Genomic DNA, 26446 nt, shown 5'->3' with positions numbered 1-26446 from the left:
TAATGACCAATTTATGCAGAAATCCAAGCAATCCCAAGGGGTTTACATACTTTTTCTTGCAACTGTATAATATTATTACAGTATAATGCCCACAATAATAATGATATCACGATAATGTAATTCTGCGATACTTAAAACTGTATATTGCAAGACTATTTTCTAAAAATTTTCACAGCATCTGTTTTACAGAAAAGAATAAAATACCTATGAGCAAAAAAAAAAAAAAAAGACAATATATTGTCCCACCCTTAATTCAGACGTAATAGTGCTGTAAACAGAGACTTTTCCCCCAAAGCCTTTAGCCACTGTTATGTAAACTCCAAAAAAACAGGCCTGGGTGAAAGAACAATGTCCCCTGGCCACTGCAAGCCCAGAACACGAAGACCTTTGTAAACACCTCTTAAACCCCCACTGTAAATCCAGGAGTCAGCCATGGAGATTCCAGGCTGTGATTTTTGGCCCCAGCCTCAGATTTTACTGGGAAAAGCTGAATGGAGAACTGCTCAAACTGGAATGGGCCTAAAAGCAGCTTCACAATGCCTGCTTTGTGCAAGCTTGAGCTTCTTAGTAATGGCCCAGAACATCGCTGGGAAGGCTAAATGGTTGTCTAGCTTTGGAAAATGTGTTGCAGTGAAATGTGCTTTAACTGCTGAGCTGCTGCCGTAACCTCATTTGCAGAAAAGAAGCAAAGTGGAAAGTTAAAAGCCCCTATAGCTGTTTAAAAGATTGAAATACTGCATGGTACTAACAGATGCGATTATATTGAATTTTTTCTTGTACATTGTGTTTCTTACAGAATGCAGTATGACAAATTATCTTCATTAAAGCTGTTGTTTTTCATCAGTCAGGGTGTTACTGCCATCTAAAGATCAACAGTGAAAGTTCAGATGGTTCATTATAGGAAGTAAGGTCTAGCAAATACTCAGGAGCAAGCCTGTGTACAGCTTCATACCTTAACAGGATTTAAAAAAAATATTTCTGTCTTTCTCCCTTCTCTGGTCTCTACTGCGCAGACTCGGATTTCAGGATCACCAACATGGCAAAAGATTTAGATTTCTTTTTCACTGAATAAATGGGAACGGCGACAGGGCGTCCGACATCTTTTTTTACAGTCTCTGGTACGTTATATTACAATCTATAACTTTACATGTGTGCATATGTTATGTTTCTGGAAGGGATCATCAATGCTTATTTTTCCCACTAGGACAAGGTCATTTGGGGGAGTGTTCATACTGGTATTACGAAAAGGCACTAGATAACAAGATAACATTGTTCCTGCACTAAAAGGAGGAAGGGCATGTGAAAGTTGCTTAGTTCTTCACTCAGAGCTCCATAAAGACAGCATGGAGATTGGTACTGCGATTTTGATCATTGGTTTTGCTGCACTGGCCTTCATCTTGCTGTTAATTGGTTTGGTGTATTCTGAAGTAATGAACTCTGAGATTCCTCCTGGAATTGCTAATAGTGGAAAACTACACACTGTGCACGGATTTCTTGTAGGAATAGCAGTTTTGGTAAGTGTTTATATTACTTTTGTAAGCTGTAATTAATTTATGCATTACCAAAATGCCTAAATGTTGCTGTAGATTCCTATTGTATTATAGAAAAAGGAATGGAAATGTATGTGCATATTCATTATTTATGTGTAATATATATTATATGTCAGTAACACATTTAAATGGAAAATGTCTGTAGACCTATGATAAATATATAAATATAGGCTTAAAAATTATGTATTATGTATTAAACATTCATGCATTCATGTTTACCTGGCCTAGACTGTATTTTTGTATACTAAAGGGTAAGTTATCTAGTAACTTGTTGCCTGGTACAAAGTCCACGTAAACTGATGTGTGTTCTTACACAAACTGTTAAAGCACCTGAATAACCAACCTGTTTTCAGTATTTAATGCAATTTCCTAAAAGCACAGTGGCCTCCATAATCCTTAAATGGAAAAGTTTGGGACGATCATAACTCTTCCTAGACTTGGACGTCCAGCCAAACTGAGCAATGAACGCTTCCATACTCCTGCGATACTCCTAAATATATAAAACCTATGTAGAAGTATAAAGACTTTTTAAAATAAATTTAAACACCATTTGACCAGTGGTAGGATGGTCCCTCCTTATATGTGGGTCTTGGTCCTCCCAAGGTTTCTTCATTCTACAGCTCTGAGGGAGTTATTTTATTTGATTTGAATCGTGGGAGAAGAGCCTTGGTGAGGGAGCTAAAGAAGAGCTCAAAGATCACTGGGGCTGAGCTCCACAGATGCAGTAGGGAGAAGAGAGAAAGTTCCAAAAAGTCAACTATCACTGCAGCCCTCCACCAGTCCGGGCTTTATGGTGGATGAAAAAAAGATTCTTCTTGGTGTTAGTTCTAAGCGGTATGTGTGAAAAATTGCTCATCACCTGGCCATTACCTGCCCAATACAATCTTACCAGTGAAACACGATGGTGGCAGCATCATGCTATGGGAGGGGTTTTAGCTGCAGGCAGGGCCGGAGTGGGCCTCTTTTTTAGCCCGGGGGGTTTCATGCACGAATAAATGAAACAGCAGCTAGCTGTTACAGTGCCTTTTTATTGCATATAAGTTCAAGTATATGTTGGTAAGTTAACAGAACACTCTTCACTTACACATGTTTCATTCAGATTTAAATCAGATAAAGATGTAAAAAATGTAATTTTATGAATTAATATTACTTAGAAGCCTTTACAAAATGAATTGAAAACACTTAAAATAATTTAATTGAACATGTAATGGTCAAAATATAATGTTTTACGCGCTTTTCAGATTTTTTATTTTAATTTGTTTATTTTCAGATGCATAAAATTACCTCCAGCAGTCAGCTCCTCTCTCTCTGTGTTGGGTAACAAGCCCCTACCTCACCTCTCTGCCTGCAGAACTCGCCACCTGATTGGTCGACAGAGTCGGTCGACACAAATTTGATCAGATGAGACTTTAAGATTTCCGTCCATATAAATTATATACGGGTAGCTTAAATGGAAGTTGTGTTACAGCGGATTAAAATAGATATTCATTTTTTTATGACTCAGATTTCTTCAAGCACTGTTTGGATATAAATGTGGATTACTGGTTTGGTGGATCTGCTGGTTTGTGGAACGGTGTTTGAGGCAGGAGTGTGAGGTGAGCGCAGGGTGGGGGCTGAGAGCCTGTTTTTAAAGCTGCGCTAAAAAAGTATAAGCACTAATTCAGGAACCGTACATCCTACAGTAAAAAGGTTCCATAATCCGGAGGTTTAGGAGGTTTAAATGATGCATACCATGAAATGCAAATATGGAAATTATGAATAATTCAAATAAACATGGCATATTTTGCCCTAAATGTTTATTTTCTGAAAGGATATACAGCTAAATAGGCTAAATATTCTAAGATTCTTAGCTTTAAAATGGCATATTGGGTGTCTATAATTATTAATAAACACAGCCAGATATTAATTATGACATATTTCTGGGCGTGTTAATAGGTTAATGATGTGTATTGGGCTTTACAAAATAAACTACGCTAAGTCGTCATTGCAAACGTTGCGCAATAGCTGACAATTTAAGATTATTTCCATATCTCTGTTTACTGGCTGCAGCTGAAGTCTGTCCTGCTCACATTTGGCAGCTTCTTCTTCCACCTTCTTTCTTTTTTTTAATCTAGCCTTTTCGGCTCCACCTGGCCTCTTTTTACCCTCCATCACAGCTGACTGACGCTTCGTGCTATTCTGTTGCTATATTTAATTTTATCGCTCCAGAACAGACCACTCATGGGTGCAACCAACTCAAACATTTGGGAGAGGAGAATTCCCTCAGATGGTTGAACCCATCTAATCTACTGCAAAGTAGGGTCTGTGCTGTCAGATGAATAGAGAATACATACGTAGTTGAATGGAAATAAATGCAAGAATAAGAATAGATAATCGACAGATAAATGTCAAAATTATTTTTTCCATTCAACCGGCACAAACTGGAGATTGACATGAGCCAGCCCATCGGGAATCCTCCCGAATCTCCCGATTAGTCACTTGAGGCCTGTGAGACACCGCCACCACTATGGCAAAATCTGCGCACTGTATGATCTAACTGTAACACGAGCATTATTATCGTCAGGTTAGAAATGTAGATAACTGATTATCATCACTGCAACCCTGTAACAAGAGCGGAATGCTCCTTTCCCTCCAAGCTTCTTGTCCTAGTGCGCATAAAAATCGTTCGCTCGAATTACAGAAATCGCTGCTCAAATGCCAGAAATCATGAGCACTAATTAAAGAAATAGTGAGCACAAACTGCTATATCGTTCACTCAATGTATTATTTTTTTTATCAACGGCCCCTCCCGGGCTCCGTAAATCTGAGATATCCTTAAATGTTAAAACATTCTTGATATATTGCAGCTTCCAGTTATTTCACAATTGGATAGGGATCTTCTTCATGCCCTCATAGAATTGAATGAACTTCACAAAGCTATAAAGGACCTCCAGAAGGGTAAATCACCAGGTTTAGATGGGTTGCTGCCTGAATTATACCTTGATCTTTGGGATTTGGTAGGAACATTTATACTAAACTCCTTTAATTTTGCTATTGAGCCTGGAAGCTTTCACAGAGATCAGAAAACGGCACTAATATCCCTCTTGTTGAAAAAAGGAAAGGACCCATTACAGTGTTCAAGTTACAGGCCCATATCTCTCATTTAGTGATGTTAAATCATTTGCTATGGTTCTCTCTCTATGCTTAGAAACTGTAATACCTGTAATAACTGTAAAACTGTAATTAATAATAAACTTAATTAGCGAAGACCAAACTGTGTTTATAAAGGGACATCTAGCCTCAGACAATATCCAGAGATTATTTCCTTGAATTGAGCTATATGGGCTGCCCTTGAGCGCTTTGGTTTTGGTGCAGTGTTCATATCAATGCTCCAAACACTGTATAATTCGCCTATGGCATCTTTATTAACTAACAATATAATATCCTCTGCATTTCAGCTAGAGTGTGACTAGACAAAGAGTTTCCCCCTATCTATTCTGCCTGTTCTTTAGAACCTTTAGCACAAGCCATTCAACAGCCCTCAATATATGCTAGAAATATTTATGGTCACAGCAACTTTATTTCACTTCATGCCGATGACATTGTGTTATATTTAGATCATTTGGACACTTCTATTCAACTTGCAATGAAGATATTTGATACTTTCAATAGTATGTCAGGATATAAGATCAATTGGTCTAAATCAGTTTTAATGCCATTAAATAAATTATGCCAAAATGTTTCTATCCCCTCAATAAATCCGGTTAAGGAATCATTTACCTACCTTGGCATTGATATCTGTCCTGACATCTATAAATCAGCCAGGGAAAATTATGTAGGTATGCTAGGTATACCTACATAATTGCTAGGTACATACATGCTAGGTATAATCTAGAAAGGTGGAATGGTGTCAAAGTTTCCTTGCAAGGAAATAAATGCGACAATTAAGATGAATGTTTTGCCCCGGCTAAACTTCCTGTTCTTTATGCTACCACTCCCACCTTCTTTGCAGAGATCGACTCAATGGTTTTACACTTTTATGGAACAATAAACAACCTAGAATCAGGCTAGCAACATTATAGCTGCCCAAATCCTTGGGTGCTTTAGCTGGATGTGTTGCTAGGATGTATCATAGTTTAAGAAGCCTCTACAGCCCCCCTATCTATTACTACATTATGTGACAAGGAACTTGCCACCTAAGGTTATACACCAGAATGGCACACTATCTGGTCCAATCTTAGCTTAACATAAAAAAATGTAACACATCAGCTTATTTACTTTAAGCTTATTCATAGAGCCTACCTTACTCCTTACAGAAGGTTTAAAATGAAAATTCAAACTAATTATTACTGACACACGCACCTCAGCGAGTTCACACGCCACACATGGTATTTCTCACGCTTGCCAATCCATCGGCTGCATATTATAATGTACTCTCGTTCAGCCAATCTGAATATAGATCGCTCTGTTGTTAGGCAGACCTGTAAGGCGCAAAGAACTGTCCGATTCAAAAGTTCTGAAACACACGTCGGTGAACAACTGAAGGAGAACGGCGCGCACCCACCACCACCATTTGAACACATCTCCTATTTATCTCTATCTGTGAAGATGATTGCACCCATAGAGATGGTCATTTATGCTCCTTTTTTGCATTCACTCTTTATGCCTGTCTGCTGCTCTCCATCACCTTGTTGTTTAAATTTTGTATGAAAATGTAAATTCTTGATTTACAAAAAAACACACTCTTACAATCTTATCTCAACTGGAACATTATTTACCACTTAATGCTGGGAGAAGTCATTAGCACAGATGTTCACTTGCTTTTCTAGCCTGCACTGTAATTGTAGATATATACACACCTTCTCATTTAGTGTTCCCCACATTGTAAATGAATACTGAAGTCATCCAGACTATGAAGAAACACACAAGCAATTATGTATTGTATTTTGGATGCCCTGCTCTTCTAAAGTTTTTTTTTTTACTTAGTTGAGTTGTTTTTTTTTTCTTGATGTGGCCCAGATCTTTTTTTTTTTTTCAAATCAGATTTGAGTCACTTTCATATGCTGTCTTAAATCAGAAATGTATCAGATCCATGGACATGCAACATTAATGTAAACGGTCAAATCAGAGTTCATGTGTTCATGCTACGTGCTTCTCTCTCATACCCACACATCTCTTGGTGCAAAAGCAAGCCGCCTGTACTTTTTTCACCTCCTCGACCCGAGCTGTTCTCTCTCCACTCCAGCAAAAGATGCTCCACATATGAACTGCTAACGCATCCATTTCCCTTTATAAAGCTACAAGTCGTCTCTCAAATATGCATATGAAGTGTTTCAGGGACAGATTTGTTCACATTACACACAGATAAAGGTCACTTACATTTGTGAATGTGAACCGTCAAGATCCCACCTGAAAAATTTGATTTGAACGATGTGGCTTGAAGACTTCTAAACTTGAAGACTTCTTTCTAAGAAAATGCCAAGATGTGCAGATGTTGGTTTAACACTTACTAAATTCTCCTATATGTTCAGAAAACTTTAAATAATGAAATGTGTGTCAAAGCTTTTGACTGGTACTGTATCTCTAAGTAAAAGGAATTAATAATTACATGTAGTATTGGTATCTAAAACTTATTATTTTTAATGTAAACACTGTTGTGTATATTTCTACCTGGGATTAGGTTAATTAATTTAAATAATGAATGCTTTTTTGTCCATTTCCTATTATCAAACTTAATTGCTTTCATAATGTAGTGTTGGAATTATGATATATCCTGTACAGATATGGTTATATGTGATTTGAAAAGAAGCCTTTGTATTTTGAATAAACTTCTACGGCCTGGTAGGAATACTATAAACTCTAGATCACAGCTATAGTGGATACAGAAAAGTATATTCAGACCCCTTTAAAATTTCATTTTCACTCTTTGTTTCATTGCAGCCACTTGCTAAAATAAAAAACATTTTATTTATCATTAAAGTACACTCAGCACCCCATCTTGACAGAAAAAAAAGCTTTTTTTTGCAAATGAAATATCACATGGTCTTATTTAGACCCTTTAAATACTAGAGTACAAGCACATTTTTAAACTAGTACAGACATGAGCCTTCATGGGAATGATGCAACAAGTTTTTCACAAGATCCCTGACCTAAACCCAACTTAGCAAAGAGTTTTTTCTGAAGCCACTCCTTTGTTATTTTAGCTGAGTGCTTAGGGTCATTGTCTTGTGAACCTTCAGCCCAGTCTTTAGCAGATTAAATGTTTTTTTTAATATTTTCTATTACAATTACAATTACATTTTTCAGTAATGTTCCTTATCAAACATGAAAGCTTTTTATGTAATGACTAAATAGAAATCCTCGAGATTTAGTGGTGTAATGCTAGGCAAACAATTAGCAAAAATCCTGGCCTGTTAATCTACATAAAAGTATAAAATTGCAAAACTTTCAAAACATGAACTACATCTCACATCATCTTTTGTGCACATTAATTAGATCAGTTTGATAAAGGAGAGATCACTTGAAGTAGAGAAATGTCACGTCTGGTGCTGTAGGCGCTTCTGTTCCTTCCACACTGAGCTCCAACGGAGGTTTTCAGTCTAACAACTACACTACCCAAAACGCACCACCCGCTGACATCACACACACACCCACTCACGTGACACCTCACCTGCTTCCTCCAGGAGGCCTGGAGTATTGATTACCTACCCTATTTAAGGACACTGCGTGCACACACCTGTCACGTATTGCCTGGTTTCTACCACTTTACAAAGCGTTATTATTCTGTGATTGTTTCCCGTGAATGACCTTGCTTTTTGTTCTCGACTTCACTGTGGATTATCTCGTGTATTACCTCCCGACTCTGATATGGTCTTAGCCTACAGGTATCTGTTTGCTGGCGTTATATGCTTTCTGTTTTGACTAACCCTGGACCCTGTGGATTTTTAATAAAATCTCAAAACTGTTTCCGTGAGTGTCTGTATTCCGTCCCCATCATGACAAGAAAGCTCAATTAAGTAGAAACATCCACTAGATCAAGTTTTTAGTTTGGACAAATCTGAATCTGAAAAACTACAAATAAATGCTTTTTTATATATATAAAAAAAATACACTTAAGTCTAGTTTGCTTCTAAAAAGAAATGTTGAACAGGGCTGGACAATATGGCAAAATGTAGTTATTGTATTGTGGTGGATATGTTTTCGATAGCTGGTTAGAAAGGCAGGTCTCTGAATCAAAACACACAGATCAAACCCACACTGCAGCTTAAGTCAGTTAGCTTAATTTTGGAATTGGCTAGATAGGGAGTCCAGGTTTAAGAAAAAATAAACTATATATATATATATATATATATATATATATATATATATACACTGCTCAAAAAATAAAGGGAACACTCAAATAACACATCCTAGATCTGAATGAATGAAATATTCTCATTGAATACTTTGTTCTGTATGTTCGCTGTATGTAAGTTGAATGTGCTGACAACAAAATCACACAAAAATCATCAATGGAAATAAAATTTATTAACCAATGGAGGCCTGGATTTGGAGCCACACACAAAATTAAAGTGAAAAAACACACTACAGGCTGATCCAACTTTAATGTAATGTCCTTAAAACAAGTCAAAATGAGGCTCAGTATTGTGTGTGGCCTCCACGTGCCTGTATGACCTCCCTACAATACCTGGGCATGCTCCTGATGAGGTGGCGGATGGTCTCCTGAGGGATCTCCTCCCAGACCTGGACTAAAGCATCCGCCAACTTCTGGACAGTCTGTGGTGCAACGTGACGTTGGTGGATGGAGCGAGACATGATGTCCCAAATGTGCTCAATTGGATTCAGGTCTGGGGAACGGGCGGGCCAGTCCATAGCTTCAATGCCTTCATCTTGCAGGAACTGCTGACACACTCCAGCCACATGAGGTCTAGCATTGTCCTGCATTAGGAGGAACCCAGGGCCAACCGCACCAGCATATGGTCTCACAAGGGGTCTGAGGATCTCATCTCGGTACCTAATGGCAGTCAGGCTACCTCTGGTGAGCACATGGAGGGCTGTGCGGCCCTCCAAAGAAATGCTACCCCACACCATTACTGACCCACTGCCAAACCGGTCATGCTGAAGGATGTTGCAGGCAGCAGACCGCTCTCCACGGCGTCTCCAGACTCTGTCACGTCTGTCATGTGCTCAGTGTGAACCTGCTTTCATCTGTGAAGAGCACAAGGTGCCAGTGGCGAATTTGCCAATCCTGGTGTTCTCTGGCAAATGCCAAGCGTCCTGCACGGTGTTGGGCTGTGAGCACAACCCCCATCTGTGGACGTCGGGCCCTCATACCATCCTCATGGAGTCGGTTTCTAACCGTTCTAACCTGCTGCTCGGTTGTTGCCGTCCTACGGCCTCACGTCTCCTGGTGTACTGGCCTGTCTCCTGGTAGCGCCTCCAGCCTCTAGACACTATGCTGACAGACACAGCAAACCTTCTTGCCACAGCTCGCATTGATGTGCCATCCTGGATGAGCTGCACTACCTGAGCCACTTGTGTGGGTTGTAGAGTCCGTCTCATGCTACCACGAGTGTGAAAGAACCACCAACATTCAAAACTGACCAAAACATCAGCCAGACAGCATAGGTTCTGAGACGTGGTCTGTGGTCCCCACCTGCAGAACCACTCCTTTATTGAGTGTGTCTTGCTAATTGCCAATAATTTCCACCTGTTGTCTATTCTATTTGCACAACAGCAGGTGAAATTGATTGTCAATCAGTGTTGCTTCCTAAGTGGACAGTTTAATTACACAGAAGTTTGATTTACTTGGAGTTATATTGTGTTATTTGAGTGTTCCCTTTATTTTTTTGAGCAGTGTATATATATATATATATATATATATATATATATATATATATATATATATATATATATATATATATATATATATATATATATAATGTTCAACTTGCCCTGATGTGCCTGATCATTTAATTTTCAAATTGTGTTTATTAATTTGGGATTGCAGGACTGTGATCTATAATGAACGAAAATTAATTTAGCTAACTAGTTAGCTAGAAGCTGGATGTAGTGAATAGCCAGAATTTAGTACAACACTGTATGTTGGTAGTTTAAAGCAGTTTTTAAACCCTGGACACTGCCCTAAAATCCAACTGATTAGCTAAAAAAAAAACAGTCCTTTACTGAGTTTACCTGTTATCCCTTAGCCCCCTATGGAGCCTATCTTCATGTTTCTCCAGCAGTTTATTAGACACATCATACCACCACTTACTTTATTAAGTGCATTTATAGCAGAGAAAGCTCTAGAATATGCAGTATAATACAATGCTGTAATCTGACTTCTGTTCATTTGTAGTTCACAGAAAGACCACATGTCCTGACAAAAATCTCTATGAAACGAAAAGTTACTTTCTTTTACATAAAAGGACACCATTGTAAGAAGTGCACTTAGAAGTATTTTTTAAGAGTGAAGAAAATGTAAATATACAACATATATTGTTATATTATTTTAAATATTAGGTGATAATTGATCAATTTTAATAATATTAATATAAACATATTTTTTTCTATGTAAATGTAATGTGGAGTAACATAGAGTAACTTAGGTTGTTAAGTCACCTTTACTTGCATGTAACTAATAATAAACAGAATACAGAAAATAATGATTTTTTGTGATTAAAAGCCCGCTCCTATGCTCTTGTGTGTGTGTGTGTGTGTGTGCCAGCAATGAAGTAGCTAATTACATTCATTAGAATGAATGTCCACAAAATTAATATATAGCGAGTGTTTTATGTAAACATTATATATTTACAACAATTTTGGGGGGTTATATTACACCAGCCAACTAGTCCAGTGTTTTAATGTTTTGTGTGGGCTGATTAACTTACCTTTTTCCTCAGCTGCTCTGGCAGGCATCTTTTTCCTTGCTGGTCTTGGAGGGGCCATTTTATGATGCATTAGCAGCAGCAATCTAATGTAAACATGCAGGAACATTTACTCTTATTTCAGGGAGTGGGCTACACTTGAGCAAAATCAAACAAGTTCCAGACTCAAACACTGCAGCTTCTCTCCTCCACCGTCAGCGCGCGCACACACACACACACAAGCGTGCCCGCGCGCGGCTCTGCTCGCAAAAACCGAGGAAATAATGCGTTGCCTCAACAGCCAATCAAATCCGTCCGTGCTTATCTAATCAGTGGAAAGCACCGGGAAATTCAAAAAAAAAAAAAAAGTCCTCCACTAAAGGCCTCGGCATACTTCATGCGGAGACGACGTTCGCGTGGCTCTAGCGAACAATGTGACGTAATTGCAGAGAAAACGAACAGGCGCGGACGTCGCACAGGGGCTTCGTTCGCCGTGTCGTGCACATGGAAGCTGGGCGAACTCCACGGCCGAAGACACAACGCGACAAAGGCTGTGATTGGTCGTTAAAAAAGAGGTGTGCCAAGAAAACAAACATGGACGATTTTGAAGAAATCTTCTAGGGTATGTTTATACACCTTGTGTATTTCACATGTTGCCATACCGGAGCTTGTTTAGACAGAGCGCGATGGTTTTCCGGTAGTCATAAAACTAAGCGTTACTAACGTAACAGCACCACCTGCAGTTGTGGAGCATGCGAGACAGGCAAAGCGAAGCCACAGAAAGTATGCCAGCTCGAAAGCACGCGAAAGCTCGCTTGACTTTGTGCAATGCTCACGAAATTTGTTTCGCTGGAAGTATGCCGAGGCCTTAAGGCGCGCGGATCGTCAGAAAAAAGCGAAAATAACAGAGTTAACGCGGATAATGCTGATATACTTTAAAGTACAGCATACGATGGTTTGTTTAATTCACTGTTTTAAAAACGGTAAAGGAAACAGAAGATTAATTAATTGGTTGTGTAAGTAAGGACTGCTGTACAGAGATCCGCCCTGCTCCTGCTCCTGCTGTGGGAGGAAGATGAAGCTTCAGCACACTGCAGATCAGACGGGCTTAAACGGTAAGGTCTTTCATACACTATCACAATTACACATTACAGCATTCTACACAAAATACTGCTTTTAGAATTGCAAGATGTCTTCTTCTTTTTTTACTGGTTAAACTATGCTATAACATAGTTAATATATTGACTGAATGAAAGTGTATAAATTTAAAGTTACAAAGTTATAAAGGTACAGCGTATTATTATTATTATTATTATTATTATTATTATTATATTGTTTTATTATTACATTTTTATGGGAACAAAAAAAGGCAACAACAGTCACATTTTCCATGAACAATGCACTTTATTAAATGGCTCTAACTTTCTAACTACTAAAGATTTCCACCATAAAAGTAAATCTGCTAATGTCAAAATATAACGAATAAAATTATAAAATTGTCTATTTCCTGAACTTCATTTTAAAATCAACATTTTCCTGAATACAAATCAAACAGGTCATGTCCTCCAAACCTTTAGTTTTATTAGTTATATTTGTCTAGTTTTTTTGTCTATTTTTAAACCTGCAGAATTTGGGTTGATTCCTGTTACTGATTTGGAATTATTAAGTTGAGTAAAGAGAAAACAACATTTTCAGAATATTTTCAACATTTTCAGAATATAAATAACTTATTTTACTACAGAAATCACCTACACCTTTAGCCCATATACGGGACAAGACACTAAAGCCATGTTCTTGCATAAAGTTTAATGTCTAAAGCAAAATTCTCTTTCTCCAATAGAAAAACCTGACAGCAATCTGGACAAAAATATAAAATACAGAAAAGAGCGAATATTAATATAAATGAGAATGGGTGTGCAAACCTATATGTATATAGAGCTCTGGAATAAAATTAAAAATGAATTTAATAATAAAATAAATTTTCTGAATCAGTTTCAGAGTAAAATGAACATTGTTGTTTTATTGTTGTTTTATTCTATAAACTACAGACAACATTTCTCCCAAATTCCAAATAAAAATATTGTCATTTAGAGCATTTATTTACAGAAAATGAGAAATGGCTGAGATAAAAAAAAAAAGATGCAGAGTTTTCAGACCTCAAATAATGCAAAGAAAACAAGTTAATATTCATAAAGTTTTAAGAGTTCAGAAATCAATATTTGGTGGAATAACCCTTACTTTTAATTACAGTTTTTATACATCTTAGCATGTTCTCCTCCACCAGTCTTACACACTGCTTTTGGATAACTTTATGCCACTCCTGCTGCAAAAAATCAAGCAATTGATTATATTCCATAGGTTTTCATTTTCTTTCTCTTATTTATTTCCAGAGCTGTATATAGTACCAGTCAAACGTTTGGACACACATTCTCATTAATGTTTGTTCTTTATTTGAACGATTTACTGCGTTTTAGATTAATATCAAACACGTTTGCAGGTAGTTATTAGACAAAAAAGTGTTTGGTTTTCACAAATGCCTGATATAAAAACTCAACCCAAGTGGTTTGGTATTAATTGGAGCTTAGATTGTGTGAGTGAGTAGAACTAAATGAAAAAAATTACATTTTCAGGACTTTCAGAAAACAAAGCATGGTTCAGCATTATTTATTTGTAATATATATTTTTCAGGTGTATGTGGAAATGTATTATATGAAGCACTATCAACAAACGTGTATTTTCTGTTGTATGTTCATAAATAAGGCGCAACATATTTTAAGCGACAATAGTAAGAAACATGTAATTCAGCATGTATCGCTGCTGGGAGCGATTTTTTAAGAATTAAAAAAAGCATTTTCTTTTAAAGTCAAACGAGTGCTAGATGTTAATCTACACAGATTTCTCTCCTGAATTTTTTTTTTTAAACGTAGGTTCTAACATTTACTAGCACTAAGCGCTACTAACGACTGCTGAGTGTTTCAGTAGGCCGGGCCGATATTAGTTACCAGATCGTCTCATGTAGCCTGTTTTAAAACAGCAATGACGCACCTTTGCACAGCGAAAAAACTAGCGCTACAGTTAGCTAAAGCTAATACTTCTCCTTTATAAACTCCTTTGTAACGCTGTACACCACTTGAGTTTACTGATCCTTAATACCTGACAGGTAAAATTCATGAATAATTGTGCATTATTGTCCAAAAACAAAATTATTTTTTTGCATCATCTCTAACTTCTCTTTTACTTTGTGTTACAGGTGTTGGACAAGTGGGCGGTGTATTGTCTCCAATGATAAGATGGCCTCTTCAAGCAGGGATGCTGAATTTTTATTCATGCCTGATGAATTCATGAGCTTTTTTTAAGTTTTTGCTGTAGGGAAATAGAGGTTCATTGGAAATGTTTTATTTTATCATGATAATTTTATTGTTAAAACATTGGATAAACATTTCTAATGTGTTCTGTGTGTTTGTGATTGTGTACTTTCATAAAGTGATCTATTAGGTAGTGACTGTTAAATTACTATTTAGGATACTATAATCCAACGCAGATCTGTCAGAGTAAGTGTTGCACTTTAAAATGAGTGGACAGTTCCTGTGTAGTTATTGTGTAAGTACTGTGTAAGTACATTACTGTTACATATGATATATGTGTACCAAACCTAAATACATTTATTCGAAAATAAGTATTTTAAAGAATGCATAATAAAAACACAAATATGGCAGAAACAGTTCCTTCATATGGAACAGAAAAATAGAAAAAATGACAGTGATGCACCCATAATGATACAATTTGAAGTCTGCTGCTAGGGGGAGTAAAGAAACTATATACAACAAAAACACCGACCGCACAGACATGAACTCTATAGGTCTGTAAAAAACAAAAACAACTGTGGGGATATAAAAATATGACAATATAAGCAGAGGTTACAATAGGTGTTGCATTTAAATAATGGAGGTAGAATTACAGCATATTGGAAAAAAACGTGATTGAAAGTTGTCTGTTTTGCCATTGAAACCTATGGGGATGGGTGGGGTTACAAATCTTTCTGCAACTGAACAGCAGGGGGCGCACGACCTGTGGTGGCTTCACTTTTGAGAGACGATGCTCTCTCTAGCTATATACAGTCTATGGTTGCGGAAAAGAGAAGAAAAAGTTGTAGACCCATCGCAATCATTTTCTTCATGACCGGACTGAAGCTCTTTCTTTTTGCAGTTGTTGCTGGACTGAAATCAGGGAAAAACAGCAGCATATTTTGCGCATGCTTTATTGGATATACCTTTCGAGCTCCGTTTTCTGCAAACTCACATAAATGTTGCAAAACCCATGAGTCAGAACCGAGTCCATAGCCTCCCGAACCGCTGCAGCTACAGCAGAATCCAGTGTAGCTTGTTGCTCTTTAAGGGTTAGCCCCATAGACTGTGTCTAGCTGGACAGAGCATCGTTTCTCAAAAGTGAAGTCGGGTGCCCCCTGCTGTTCGGTTGCAGAAAGCTGTGTAACCCCACCCATCCCCATAGGTTTCAATGGCAAAACAGACAACTCTCAATCACGTTTTTTCCAATATACTGTAATTCTACCTCCATTATTTAAATGCAACAGCTAGTGTAACCTCTGCTTATATTGTCAATTTTTTATATTCCCACAGAATTAGTTGTTTAAAATGTTATTCAGCTCTATTCAAAAAGGTGTGGTTATTGTAAAAGGGCTGGGTTGCACCTAGCCGGGGTGGGACCAATGACTTTATAGGTGGCACCAATAACACACGTCAGCTCCGCTCTGTGGAGGCAGCCCACAGGGGTGGGTTTATTCAAATGAGTAGGCTGGTCTCAACTGCGCAGACTCGAGTTTCAGGTTCGCCAACATGGCGCAAGATTTTGGCTTTTGACATTTTCATTGAATGAATGGGAACAGCCTCTGGGCTAGTCTAATGCCGTTAGCAATGGAGGCGTCTAGCTCCTCTTTGGAGATAGAAGATTCTTTAATTTTTATTTTTATTGGCAAGTGTTCAACTTCTCTTTACCGAGCCTTCATGTGGTATGACATATTGTCAGGATGGATAAAAAAATAATGGGTTTGTGAGCAGAGCTAAAAACTTTGCATGCATCGCCGCCGAGAGGTCACATGGTCGGTAAGAGTGAGTTTTGTTGGCAGGCTTCAGGCTGATGATGCAGCTTAAGGCCCTTTTAACTGAAAATCTCTGCTTTTAAGGTGGAATAAAACATTCAAATTAGAATCCAGGTGTAGTTTAATGTGAACTAAAAGCTTTGTACTTTGGTGTCTGCAGTAGTGACTAATTAGTTGCTCAAATAAATAGTAATGCATATAAACTCAAATATGTATACAGCGAATGAACACAGTACAGGCCAAAAGTTTGGACACACCTTCTCATTCAATGCGTTTTCTTTATTTTCATGACTATTTACATTGTAGATTCTCACTGAAGACATCAAAACTATGAATGAACACGTGGAGTTTTGTACTTAACAAAAAAAGGTGAAATAACTGAAAATATATGTTATATTATAGTTCCTTCCAAAATAGCTTCCAAAATGATTACTGTTTTGTACACTCTTGGCATTCTCTTGAAGAGCTACAAGAGGTGGTCACCTCAGAAATCGCAAGTTAACAGCAGCTCAGATCAGAGACCAGTTGAATGCCATACAGAGTTCTAGCAGCAGACCCATCTCTAGAACAACTGCTAAGAGGAGACTGCACAAATCAGGCCTTCATGGTCAAATAGCTGCTTGGAAATCACTGCTAAGGAGAGGCAACAAGCAGACGAGATTTGTTTGGGACAAGAATCACAAGGAATGTGGAAATCTGAGCTTTGGTCTGATGAATCCAAATTTGAGATCTTTGGTTCCAACCGCCATGTCTTTGTGAGACACAGAAAAGATAAACAGATGGATTCCACATGCCTGGTTCCCACTGGAACGGAGGAGGAGCTGTGATGGTGTTTTGCTGGTGACACTGTTGGGGATTTATTCAAAATTGAAGGCACACTGAACCAGCATGGCTACCACAGCATCCTGCAGCGACATGCAATCCCATCTGGTTTGCATTTAGTTGGACAATTATTTATTTTTCAACAAGACAACGACCCCAAACACACCTCCAGGCTGTGTAAGGGCTACTTGACCAAGAAGGAGAGTGATGGAGTGCTGCGGCAGATGACCTGGCCTCCACAGTCACCGGACCTGAACCCAGTCGAGATGGTTTGGGGTGAACTGGACCACAGAGTGAAGGCATAGGGGCCAACAAGTGCTAAACACCTCTGGGAACTCCTTCAAGACTGTTGGAAATCCATTTCAGATGACCACCTCTTGAAGCTCATGTGTGCAAAGCAGTAATCAGAGCAAAGAGTGGCTATTTTGAAGATACTAGAATATAAAGTATGTTTTCAGTTATTTCACCTTTTTTTGTTAAGTACAAAACTCCACGTTTTCATTCATAGTTTTGATGCCTTCAGTGAGAATCTACAATGTAATTAGTCATGAAAATAAAGAAAACACATTAAATGAGAAATGTTTGGCCTGTACTGTGCATTGATGTATAACACTGAAATTTAAAAAAAATTCAAGTCTGGTGAAACATCAGTTCACTGTGAAGTCAAAGCATCTTTTATGCCCCCCCAATCTCAGGTAAGAAAACATCAAAGAAAAGAAGCTTAAATTCTAAAGTTAGACATCTAGTATTTTTTACCTTCTGTCAATATTGTTACTGTTAGCCCTAATGTTAACTATTTGTGCTTCCAGTGTGGAAAGATAGCGGCGCGCAGGCTTCTCACACTCCTAGCGAACACCCTGTTTTGAGCTGTTTTTATGTTGGTTCTGAATCCAACTTCACACCCCCACGTGCAAGTTATAGCAGAACCGAACTTTTTAGGATTAAGGACAGTTTGGACAATATCAGCAACCATGGACAACAATATCAGGCTTATGCATCTATAAAAAAATGGTTGTGCACAAACTGCGTGTTGGGCCACTGCTCCGAAGCAACAAAACAACTGACTGTCGCCAGTGTCGCCCTCATTATCTGCCTCATGAGTTTTCGGCGGTGTTCATGATTGCTGTTTATGACAACATCTGCTCGCTTCAGAACAAGCATCTAAAGAACTCCCTGCCCAGAACATACCAACACGAGGTAATAACATGCTGGACCGTGTTTACATTAACGTGAGGAATGTATACAGAGCCTTCCCCTGCCCCATCCTGCTGGTCCCTGCATACCACCCCCGCTGCGACGCTCCAAACCTACACAGAAGACCATTACTGTGTGGCCCAGAACCGGCGACACTGTGCTGCAGGACTGCTTCGGCTGCACTGACTGGCAGGTCTTCAGGGAGGCTGCTGAGTGTAAGGGGGAGCTGGATCTGGAGAAATACACATCTGCTGTTGTCGGGTACATTAGCAAGTGCGTGTAGGATGTCACTTCCACGAAGACTTACCAGAACCAGAAGCCCTGGCTGAATGCAGGTGCGTTCTCTGCTGAAAGCCAGGGATGTTGACTTCAGGTCCGGTGACTCAGATGAACTCAGGAGGGCTAAAAGAGAGCTGACTGCAGGAGTTAAGAGGGCAAAAGCTGCATATGCTCAGAAAATCCAGGGACACTTTTCCTCCTAGGATCCACAGAGCATGTGAAATGGCATCAAGTGCATCACGGTCTAAAAATCCAATGTTGCACAAAGCTCCAAAGACCCATCCCTGCCTGAGGCTCTCAACAAGTTCGACGCCCGCTTTAAGAATCCTGACCTCCCCCCCCCCAGCACCAGACTCCCACACTCACCAGGAGAGGAGCCCCTCAGTGTGACACCAGCAGAAGTAATTAGGACGCAGAGGAGGATTAACCCCCGGAAAGCTGCTGGCCCGGACAACATCCCCGGACGGGTGCTAAGAGACTGCGCTGACCAGCTAACACACTTTAAATACCAAAATGAAATCAGGCTATATACTTTAATTATCATCATTTTAATTGTATTGATTGCAGACCTTAGAAATAACTGTCAAATTAACTTAAAGTCAAAAAAGCAACAGTTTTTTTTATTTTGTTTTATTTTCACAAGCCAACCCTCACTTTTACTCCTCCCTCAACCAGTCACTGAGACAAACCAGCCTGCCTACATTCTCAGGGCGTAGTGTACAGTGTAATCTGCATTAGTACATTACACTGGTGTGCACTAGTGCATGTTTGTATGTTAGCATTGCTCTGTAGTTCACCTGTAAATGCAGGATTGCAGACACGGTTGCTGTTGTCTGTCGCGCAACACAGTCACTAGATTCTAAATATCTGTTTTGCTGTTTCTGTTTTTAGGGCCAAATCCTGGCGCGTCTGGGTCTCTGTAGTTCGGTAGGTTTTACTCGATGGTGTAGGGAACGTGCTGTCGGCAAACCTCAGCCGATCTCTCCTGGTCTTCGTATTAAAGACATGATGTTCGGCGGTGTGCCTGTGAGAGTGTATGAGCCCACAGCTCCCTCAGACCAGAAGAGGAGAGGAATGATGTATTTTCACGGAGGAGGATGGATGATGGGCAGTATAAGTAAGACCCAGAAACAGAAGCTTGTGTTGGTCTGAATTAAAAATTAAAGACTCTAAAAAGTTTTTAAGAGGAATAGTAATATGTGATTTAAAATTAAGATTTTTTTCTGATTTTAGATATGTATGATGACGTTTGCCAACACATTGCAAACGAGAGCAACATCACAGTCGTGTCTGTTGGGTAAGAATAAAACTAATTTTCACAGTATGAAAAAATGGTACTTTTTTACCATATCAATTAAAAATATAAATGAAATATAAATGAATTAAAGAAAATGAAAGAAAAGCAAGATATCCACATTGCTCTACACTTAATACAAAAAAAAATGTGTAAGAATTCAGACTATAAATGCACAGTATTGAAAAAAAAATGACATTGTGATGGTTTGTAGTTCTTTGATATATGTTTCTGTATTAAAACAGAATTTTCGCTAGTTTCACCCAAAATCAATCATCTTGAAAGTCATACTATTAATAATGCATTAATAAGTGGAGTAAAAATAATAGATGATAGATAGATAATAGATAATGCCTCTAAGCTCTGCTTTTGTTTTGTATCAAGCTGAGAAAAAGTTATTTATATATACAATTGCATATCCTACGGTTTGACTATAATGATGACAATGCTTAAATCATATGTTGTGTTGACCTAATTCAGACCCGTTGCTATGACATTTATGTTTAGCTCTGGAAGCATTTCTCAGGATCATCTTTGAAATGTTTCTACACAGTGATTGGAGACCACCTGTGGTAAATTTAGTTGATTGGACATGATATGAAAAGACAAGCCCCTGTCTAGAAAATAATTTTATTTTTATTATTTTTTAGCATTTTCCAGATCTGTGCCTCCACACAATCTGTGTCACATTCAGATTTAATTTAAATAATTTAGAAGCTCTAGTAATATTTACTTTATTTTACCTCCCCATGTAAAACTAATCCCATCTGAACAGGGTTTAACTCAACCACAGAGTTATAACATAAGTAAAAAAAGAGAAAAAAAATAGATTATCTCCAAATACTCCACTTACAGCACATGCAGGTCATGTCAAAATAAAAGTCGTACACACAAAAAAAGACAGTGTCAAAATAACACAAAATACTTAAAACTGAGAGCTAAATTGCTACTTCCTTTTTGCTTTTTGACTAATGACTAATCTAATATGTGACTCAAAAAATTGTTTGATGCACCAATTCCAAAATCTGGTTTTATATTTTATAGCTCCTTAAAAAGTATTATAGAAATGTGCATTAAACTGATTTATGTCATATTTCCTGACAGTTACAGACTTGCTCCTGAGCACAGGTTCCCTGCTCACCTGGACGACTGTGAGGCCGCCACCCTGCACTTCTTCTCAGTGGCAGAGGCTGAGTTTGGGGTGGATCCTCACAGGGTGGTGCTGGGTGGAGACAGCGCTGGGGGAAACCTGTCAGCAGCTCTCAGCCAGAGACTGGCGAAAAAACGGACTGGAGACGTGCCATCCCCTCTCGCTCTGGTCCTCATCTACCCCGCCCTGCAAATGGCAGATTTTACCCTGCCGTCCTACCTGCAGAACCAATCTGTGCCCCTGCTGTATCGGGACAAGGCTGCCTACTACTTCCTCCAGTATCTGAATGGAGACATGTCTGTGTGCCAGGAGGTTCTGGCAGGGAGGCACGTTCCAGCCGAGCTAAAGGCCCACTACAGCAAGTGGCTCGACCCGGCTAATCTACCTCCTGAATTCAGAGAGAGAAGCTACCAAAAACCTGAGGTGAGAACTAGCAAATTCAGTTCTTCAATTCTTTGGGTGGGGATGCTGATTTTTAAAGCCAGAGCTAATAATACTAGCTAAAATTGATGCATGAAGTAAATAAATAAAAATGTTGCATGTGTCTACAACAGAAAACGACACATTATAGGGTTTCCTACAGTGTATATTTATGAAATGAATCATTTATAAAATACATGCAGAAGGGTATCAGGATAAGTCTGTGTTAGGAAATATTAGCTGATTCTAAAAAGTTAGTATCTTGCTTAACAGCGATCTGCTATTACTACAAGTTAAACAACAAAAGGGTTACAAGCCAGTAGCACTGAGCAACAAATCACCACAGAGTAGCAAACTTACCATGTTACAGTTTAAAGTTTAAACTGGATGATTTTATATATCCTTGACATCTCTGAATGAATTTCTCCAAACAGTCTGCTGCTTTTATATGACTCAAAGAGCCAATCAGAAATAAGCAAAGAAATATCTTCATGTTGCACAGCAAAATATGTTTTCATGATTGGTTCAGAGATTGTTGTAAAGATATAAAGATATAAATTTAAAATATAGTCATTGCTCGCATTGCTTTTAGGGGCCAAAAAAAAATGTGGGGGCAAAGAAATATTTGGGGGTGGTTAAAAATGAACTGACCTAAACAATAAAGATTTAATATGATAAATGGGGTCCAACAACAGAACCTTGGGGACGTGTCCCCCATCCCTAACTTACCATCAGTGTATAGTATTTTCAAATAGGTTCCCATTCCCATTGTGCTAAGGCCACAAAGACACATCCACAAGACATCAAACATTTTTATTTTTAATTTGTGTTCTATTTAAATATACTTGAAACAAAGTTTTATATCCTCAATTTAGTTGAGTTATACTGACTTTAAAAAGTAAACTCTAAGTTGAAATTGTAAACTGCTGGCAACTTAAATGACAAAAGTAATATGTCTATTGGTTCCTAGCATCATTTATTTTCACCATAAGTGTGTAGTCTTGTTGACCAGGGCTAACGGGCTATTTTTTGCTAGGCTTTTTTTACCTTTACTTGACTGATTAAATCAATCTGTTAAAAGCAGGAGGACACAGCTCATGATGGTGAAGTATACCATGTCATCAAAGATGGACTACAGTCAGAATTCTCTCCTTTGTTGGCTGAGGATGATGTTCTTCGTCTCACCCCGTCCACCTTTATCCTGACCTGTGAGTACGACGTGCTGAGAGACGATGGGATCCTGTTCCACAAGAGGCTTAAGGACCTTGGCGTGGACGTCACCTGGCACCACGTCTCTGACGGCTTCCATGGCATAGTTAGCTTCTTCAACATGGGCTGGCTGACTTTTCCTGCTGGAAAGAGGGCAATGAATCAGATTGTGAGCTACATAAAGACACTCTGAACACAAGCACTACTGTGAATAATGAGTAAACTTAGGTGCAGTTCACTCAGGTGTGAACCAAAGCAACCACACCTGAGACCACATTTACTCAGTCCCAAATCAAATGGTTTTGTTCGTGGAGAACATGATCAGAACTTGATCTGACCCGACTGTCCAATATACTGCTCATGATTGAGTTAAACGGCTCTTCAGGTGCACTTGCTGCTCACACCAACACAATAATATTCACCGACACGACTGCATGGAGCCTCACACAAAAATCACCAAATAATCTCTGTCTGTTCTGTGCATCTCTTTAAAAACAAATTCTTTGAAAAGCAAAGCAGCTCATTTTATTCAGTGTCAAAACTGCTTTACACTGTACAAATATACTAGTGCATAGGTCGGCAATAGGCGGCCCGCGGGCCAGATGCGGCCCGCAAGCAAGAAACATCTGGCCCGTGAGGTTGAACTATAATGAAAAAAAAAATCGGACTGTCCGTCTCAAAAATGCTCTTTATTTAGAAACTTAATTTTCCAAAACAGAAAAATTTATTAAAGATTTTTTGATAGAGCCACGGGCTGTTAGATAACTGCTTGCTTCTTTATTCTGTTATTTTTTTATTTAACAAACAGGTATATCATTAATAGCGCCCCCAATGGTCAGTCCACAGATTTCACCCACATCAGCCCACTTGAATGTCTGCTTGTCATTTTAAGAGCACCCCCCCCCACCCCCCGCCAAGTGCTTGTGGCCCACCATGTAATGGCTTGGAAAAAATCTGGCCCGTGGCCAAACTTAATTGCCGACCCCTGTACTAGTGCATCTACAGTGATCTATTTTAAGCATTTAATTATTTTGTTGTTGATGATTACGTCTTACAGCCAATGAACACCCAAAATTAGTGTCTCAGACAATGTTTATATTTGGCAGTGTGGGCAGTGTGCCAAGTCCTGCTGGAAAATTAAATACCCATATTCTAAACATTTACTGATAGTCAGTGATGGTTTGGAGAGCAGTTCTAGAATACGTCATTTGGGATTTAACTTGGGATATGTTTTATAACCTAACCCTGCGGTAAACTTTTCCACAGCTGGCTGTCTGGTGAGTATCTTGGTGTTTACGATGCTGTTTCTTCACTAGTGTTCTCTACTAACCACTGAGGCCTTCACAGAATAGCTGTATTTATACTGAGACTAAATTACACACAGCTGGACTCTAAAGTGACTTCTGAAGGTGGTTGACTGCACTGGATTTTATTTAAGGAGTCTAAGAGTAAAGAGGACTGAATACTTTTGCATTTCATACTTTTTAAATTTATTTTATTACAATTTTGAAAAACATGTATCATTTTCATTCCCCTTCATAAATATGTGCTGGTCTGTTGGTGGTTGTAAGGTAACAAAAAGTGAAAAAGTTCAAGGGGTATGAATACTTTTGCAAGCCACAATATGTATTGGCTGCATGGACTATTCCCTTGTTAGTCCATTATCAATTAAGCAAGTAATTGATGCTGATTCCAAAATGGTATTTGCTACAAAATGAACACAGGTGAATGGAAAATTACTGGCGAACAAACGGGGAGACGAGAAACTCATGGAAAACAGGGCAAGGGCGTGACACCTAAGTGAAAAACACTCGCTAGAAAGTAGGTGTATCAGTATCTCATTCTACTATAAAGAGAAGATTCCATGAGAGCAAATACAGAGGATTCATTACAAGCTGCAGATCATTAATAGAAAAAACATCTAAAGAAGCAGCACAGTTCTGGAACAGCGATATTTGGACAGGTGGATATTTTGAACCTTCTAAAACAGTTTCATATTTTTTCACGACTTCAGGATTTGCCTTAGTTGTTTAACAAATGATAAGCTACTCCCTGCATTGCATAAGGCAGAGGTGTCCAAACTATTTGTGGCCCGTTTCCTTTTTTGGGGTGGTCTGCGGATTATTTTTGAAATAAAATGAAAGTTGTCCCACTATTATGCAGGTGTCTAAAAACGCTCCTTATCTCCTTTCCTTCCTTCGTTATGCCTACATTCAGAGTTGCCAAATTGGGCTTCTTTAAAAATCCAGATGCAGGTGAAAATTCAGGGGTGGCTGGGTGCATTTTTTGGGCTACTCTTAAAAATTACAGCGGCCGCCAAAAACAAAAAAAAAAGTCACAAAAAAAAAATGTCCAAATCACTAAAGGTTAAAAAAGAGGAAAAGTCAGTTTATTGATAATTGTGTTGCTAATAAATGTTCTTTGACTGGGATATAACATTTTTATAAAAAGAACTAATAAAACACTGATTTAGTGTTAAAACACTATATTTATAGAGTATAGTTTAGAATCACCATGTTAAATTTTAAACTGCTCACTTTCACTGGTTAGATATTATAGAGATTTAAACCTGAAATGGTACTTTCTTTCTCTAAAGGACTGGAAACTTAAAAAGAATAAAAAATACTTATTTTATAACTTATTTTGCAGTAAAGAAGGTGTTTTTGTATATTTGTGAGCCCTGCTGATCAAAGAGCCTGTTTTTAAAGCTGCGGTAAAAAGTATAAGCACTCTTTCAGCTCTAATTCAGGAACCGTACATGCTACAGTAAAAAGGTTCCGTAAAAAGGTTTAGGCGACTTGAATGATGTACAACATGTCCGCATTGGATCAAATATAATACGTACAAAAAACGCAACTATGGAAATTATGAATCATAATTCAAATAAACAAGGCATATTTCGCCCTAAATGTTTATTTTCTGTAAGGATATACAGCTAAATAGGCTAAATATTCTAAGATTCTAAGCTTTAAAATGGTCAGATGAATAGAGAATGCATACGTAGTTGAATGGAAATGAATGCAAGAATAAGAATAGATAAGGGACAGATAAGTGTCAAAATTATTTTTCCCGTCCAACCGGCCCAAACTGGAGATTGACATGAGCCAGCCCATCGGGAATCCTCCCGAATCTCCTGATTAGTCACTCGAGGCCTAACTCCAAAGAAAACAGAAAATGGACAGCAAATGCAGAAAATTTTAGAGGGAAGTGTGTGTAATACGTCAGGAATCAGTTGCTGTAATGAAGGAGTATAATATTAAGAGACATGAAATAAAACATAAATTTGAAAAATCTTAGTTTACACAACACTGTCAAAATAGATAAAGATAGTAACTCTGTGATAAATAAAAAAGTAGTAACTAAATGCTTGTAAAAAAAAAATATATATATATATATATTATAGTATGTAGTACATTTCATAATTTGTTTCATTACAGTGTTTTACAGCGTCTGTGACCTGTGACTGCTTATATATTTCTCCTTCTGGCCCCCAACAAGAAAAGTTTGGACACCCCTGGCTTAGAGTAAAACTAGATTAACTTGTTGCTTACTTATCCAATAGGAGGC

At 38.3% G+C, this 26446-nt stretch overlaps 1 protein-coding gene across 2 annotated transcripts; it reads left to right on the top strand.

Annotated features, from left to right (window-relative positions):
- Positions 1–1152: 1152 nt before the first annotated feature.
- Positions 1153–24042, top strand: aadacl4 (arylacetamide deacetylase-like 4). Of its 2 annotated transcripts, none has more exons than XM_022682360.2 (5): positions 1153–1514; positions 19698–19923; positions 20040–20103; positions 21205–21673; positions 22755–24042. In XM_022682360.2, exons 1-5 carry the CDS (start codon positions 1344–1346, stop codon positions 23070–23072), a joined length of 1248 nt encoding a protein of 415 aa, XP_022538081.2. In that variant the 5' UTR covers positions 1153–1343; the 3' UTR covers positions 23073–24042. The 2 variants fall into 2 exon arrangements, with proteins under 2 accessions (XP_022538081.2, XP_022538080.2); XM_022682359.2 differs by having other exon boundaries at positions 22752–24042.
- Positions 24043–26446: the final 2404 nt, after the last annotated feature.

Source organism: Astyanax mexicanus, chromosome 24 (assembly GCF_023375975.1).
Source record: "Astyanax mexicanus isolate ESR-SI-001 chromosome 24, AstMex3_surface, whole genome shotgun sequence".
Lineage (NCBI taxonomy): Eukaryota > Metazoa > Chordata > Actinopteri > Characiformes > Acestrorhamphidae > Astyanax > Astyanax mexicanus.
The sequence above is the reverse complement of the archived record's forward strand: the minus strand, read 5'-3'. Positions and strand labels throughout refer to the sequence as shown.

Coding starts and splice junctions, on each gene's coding strand:
- aadacl4 (XM_022682359.2), top strand. CDS start 1,344: ATGGAGATTGGTACTGCGATTTTGATCATTGGTTTTGCTGCACTGGCC. Junction 19,924..20,039: donor ATGGATGATGGGCAGTATAA/GTAAGACCCAGA, acceptor TTCTGATTTTAG/ATATGTATGATGACGTTTGC. Junction 20,104..21,204: donor ATCACAGTCGTGTCTGTTGG/GTAAGAATAAAA, acceptor ATTTCCTGACAG/TTACAGACTTGCTCCTGAGC.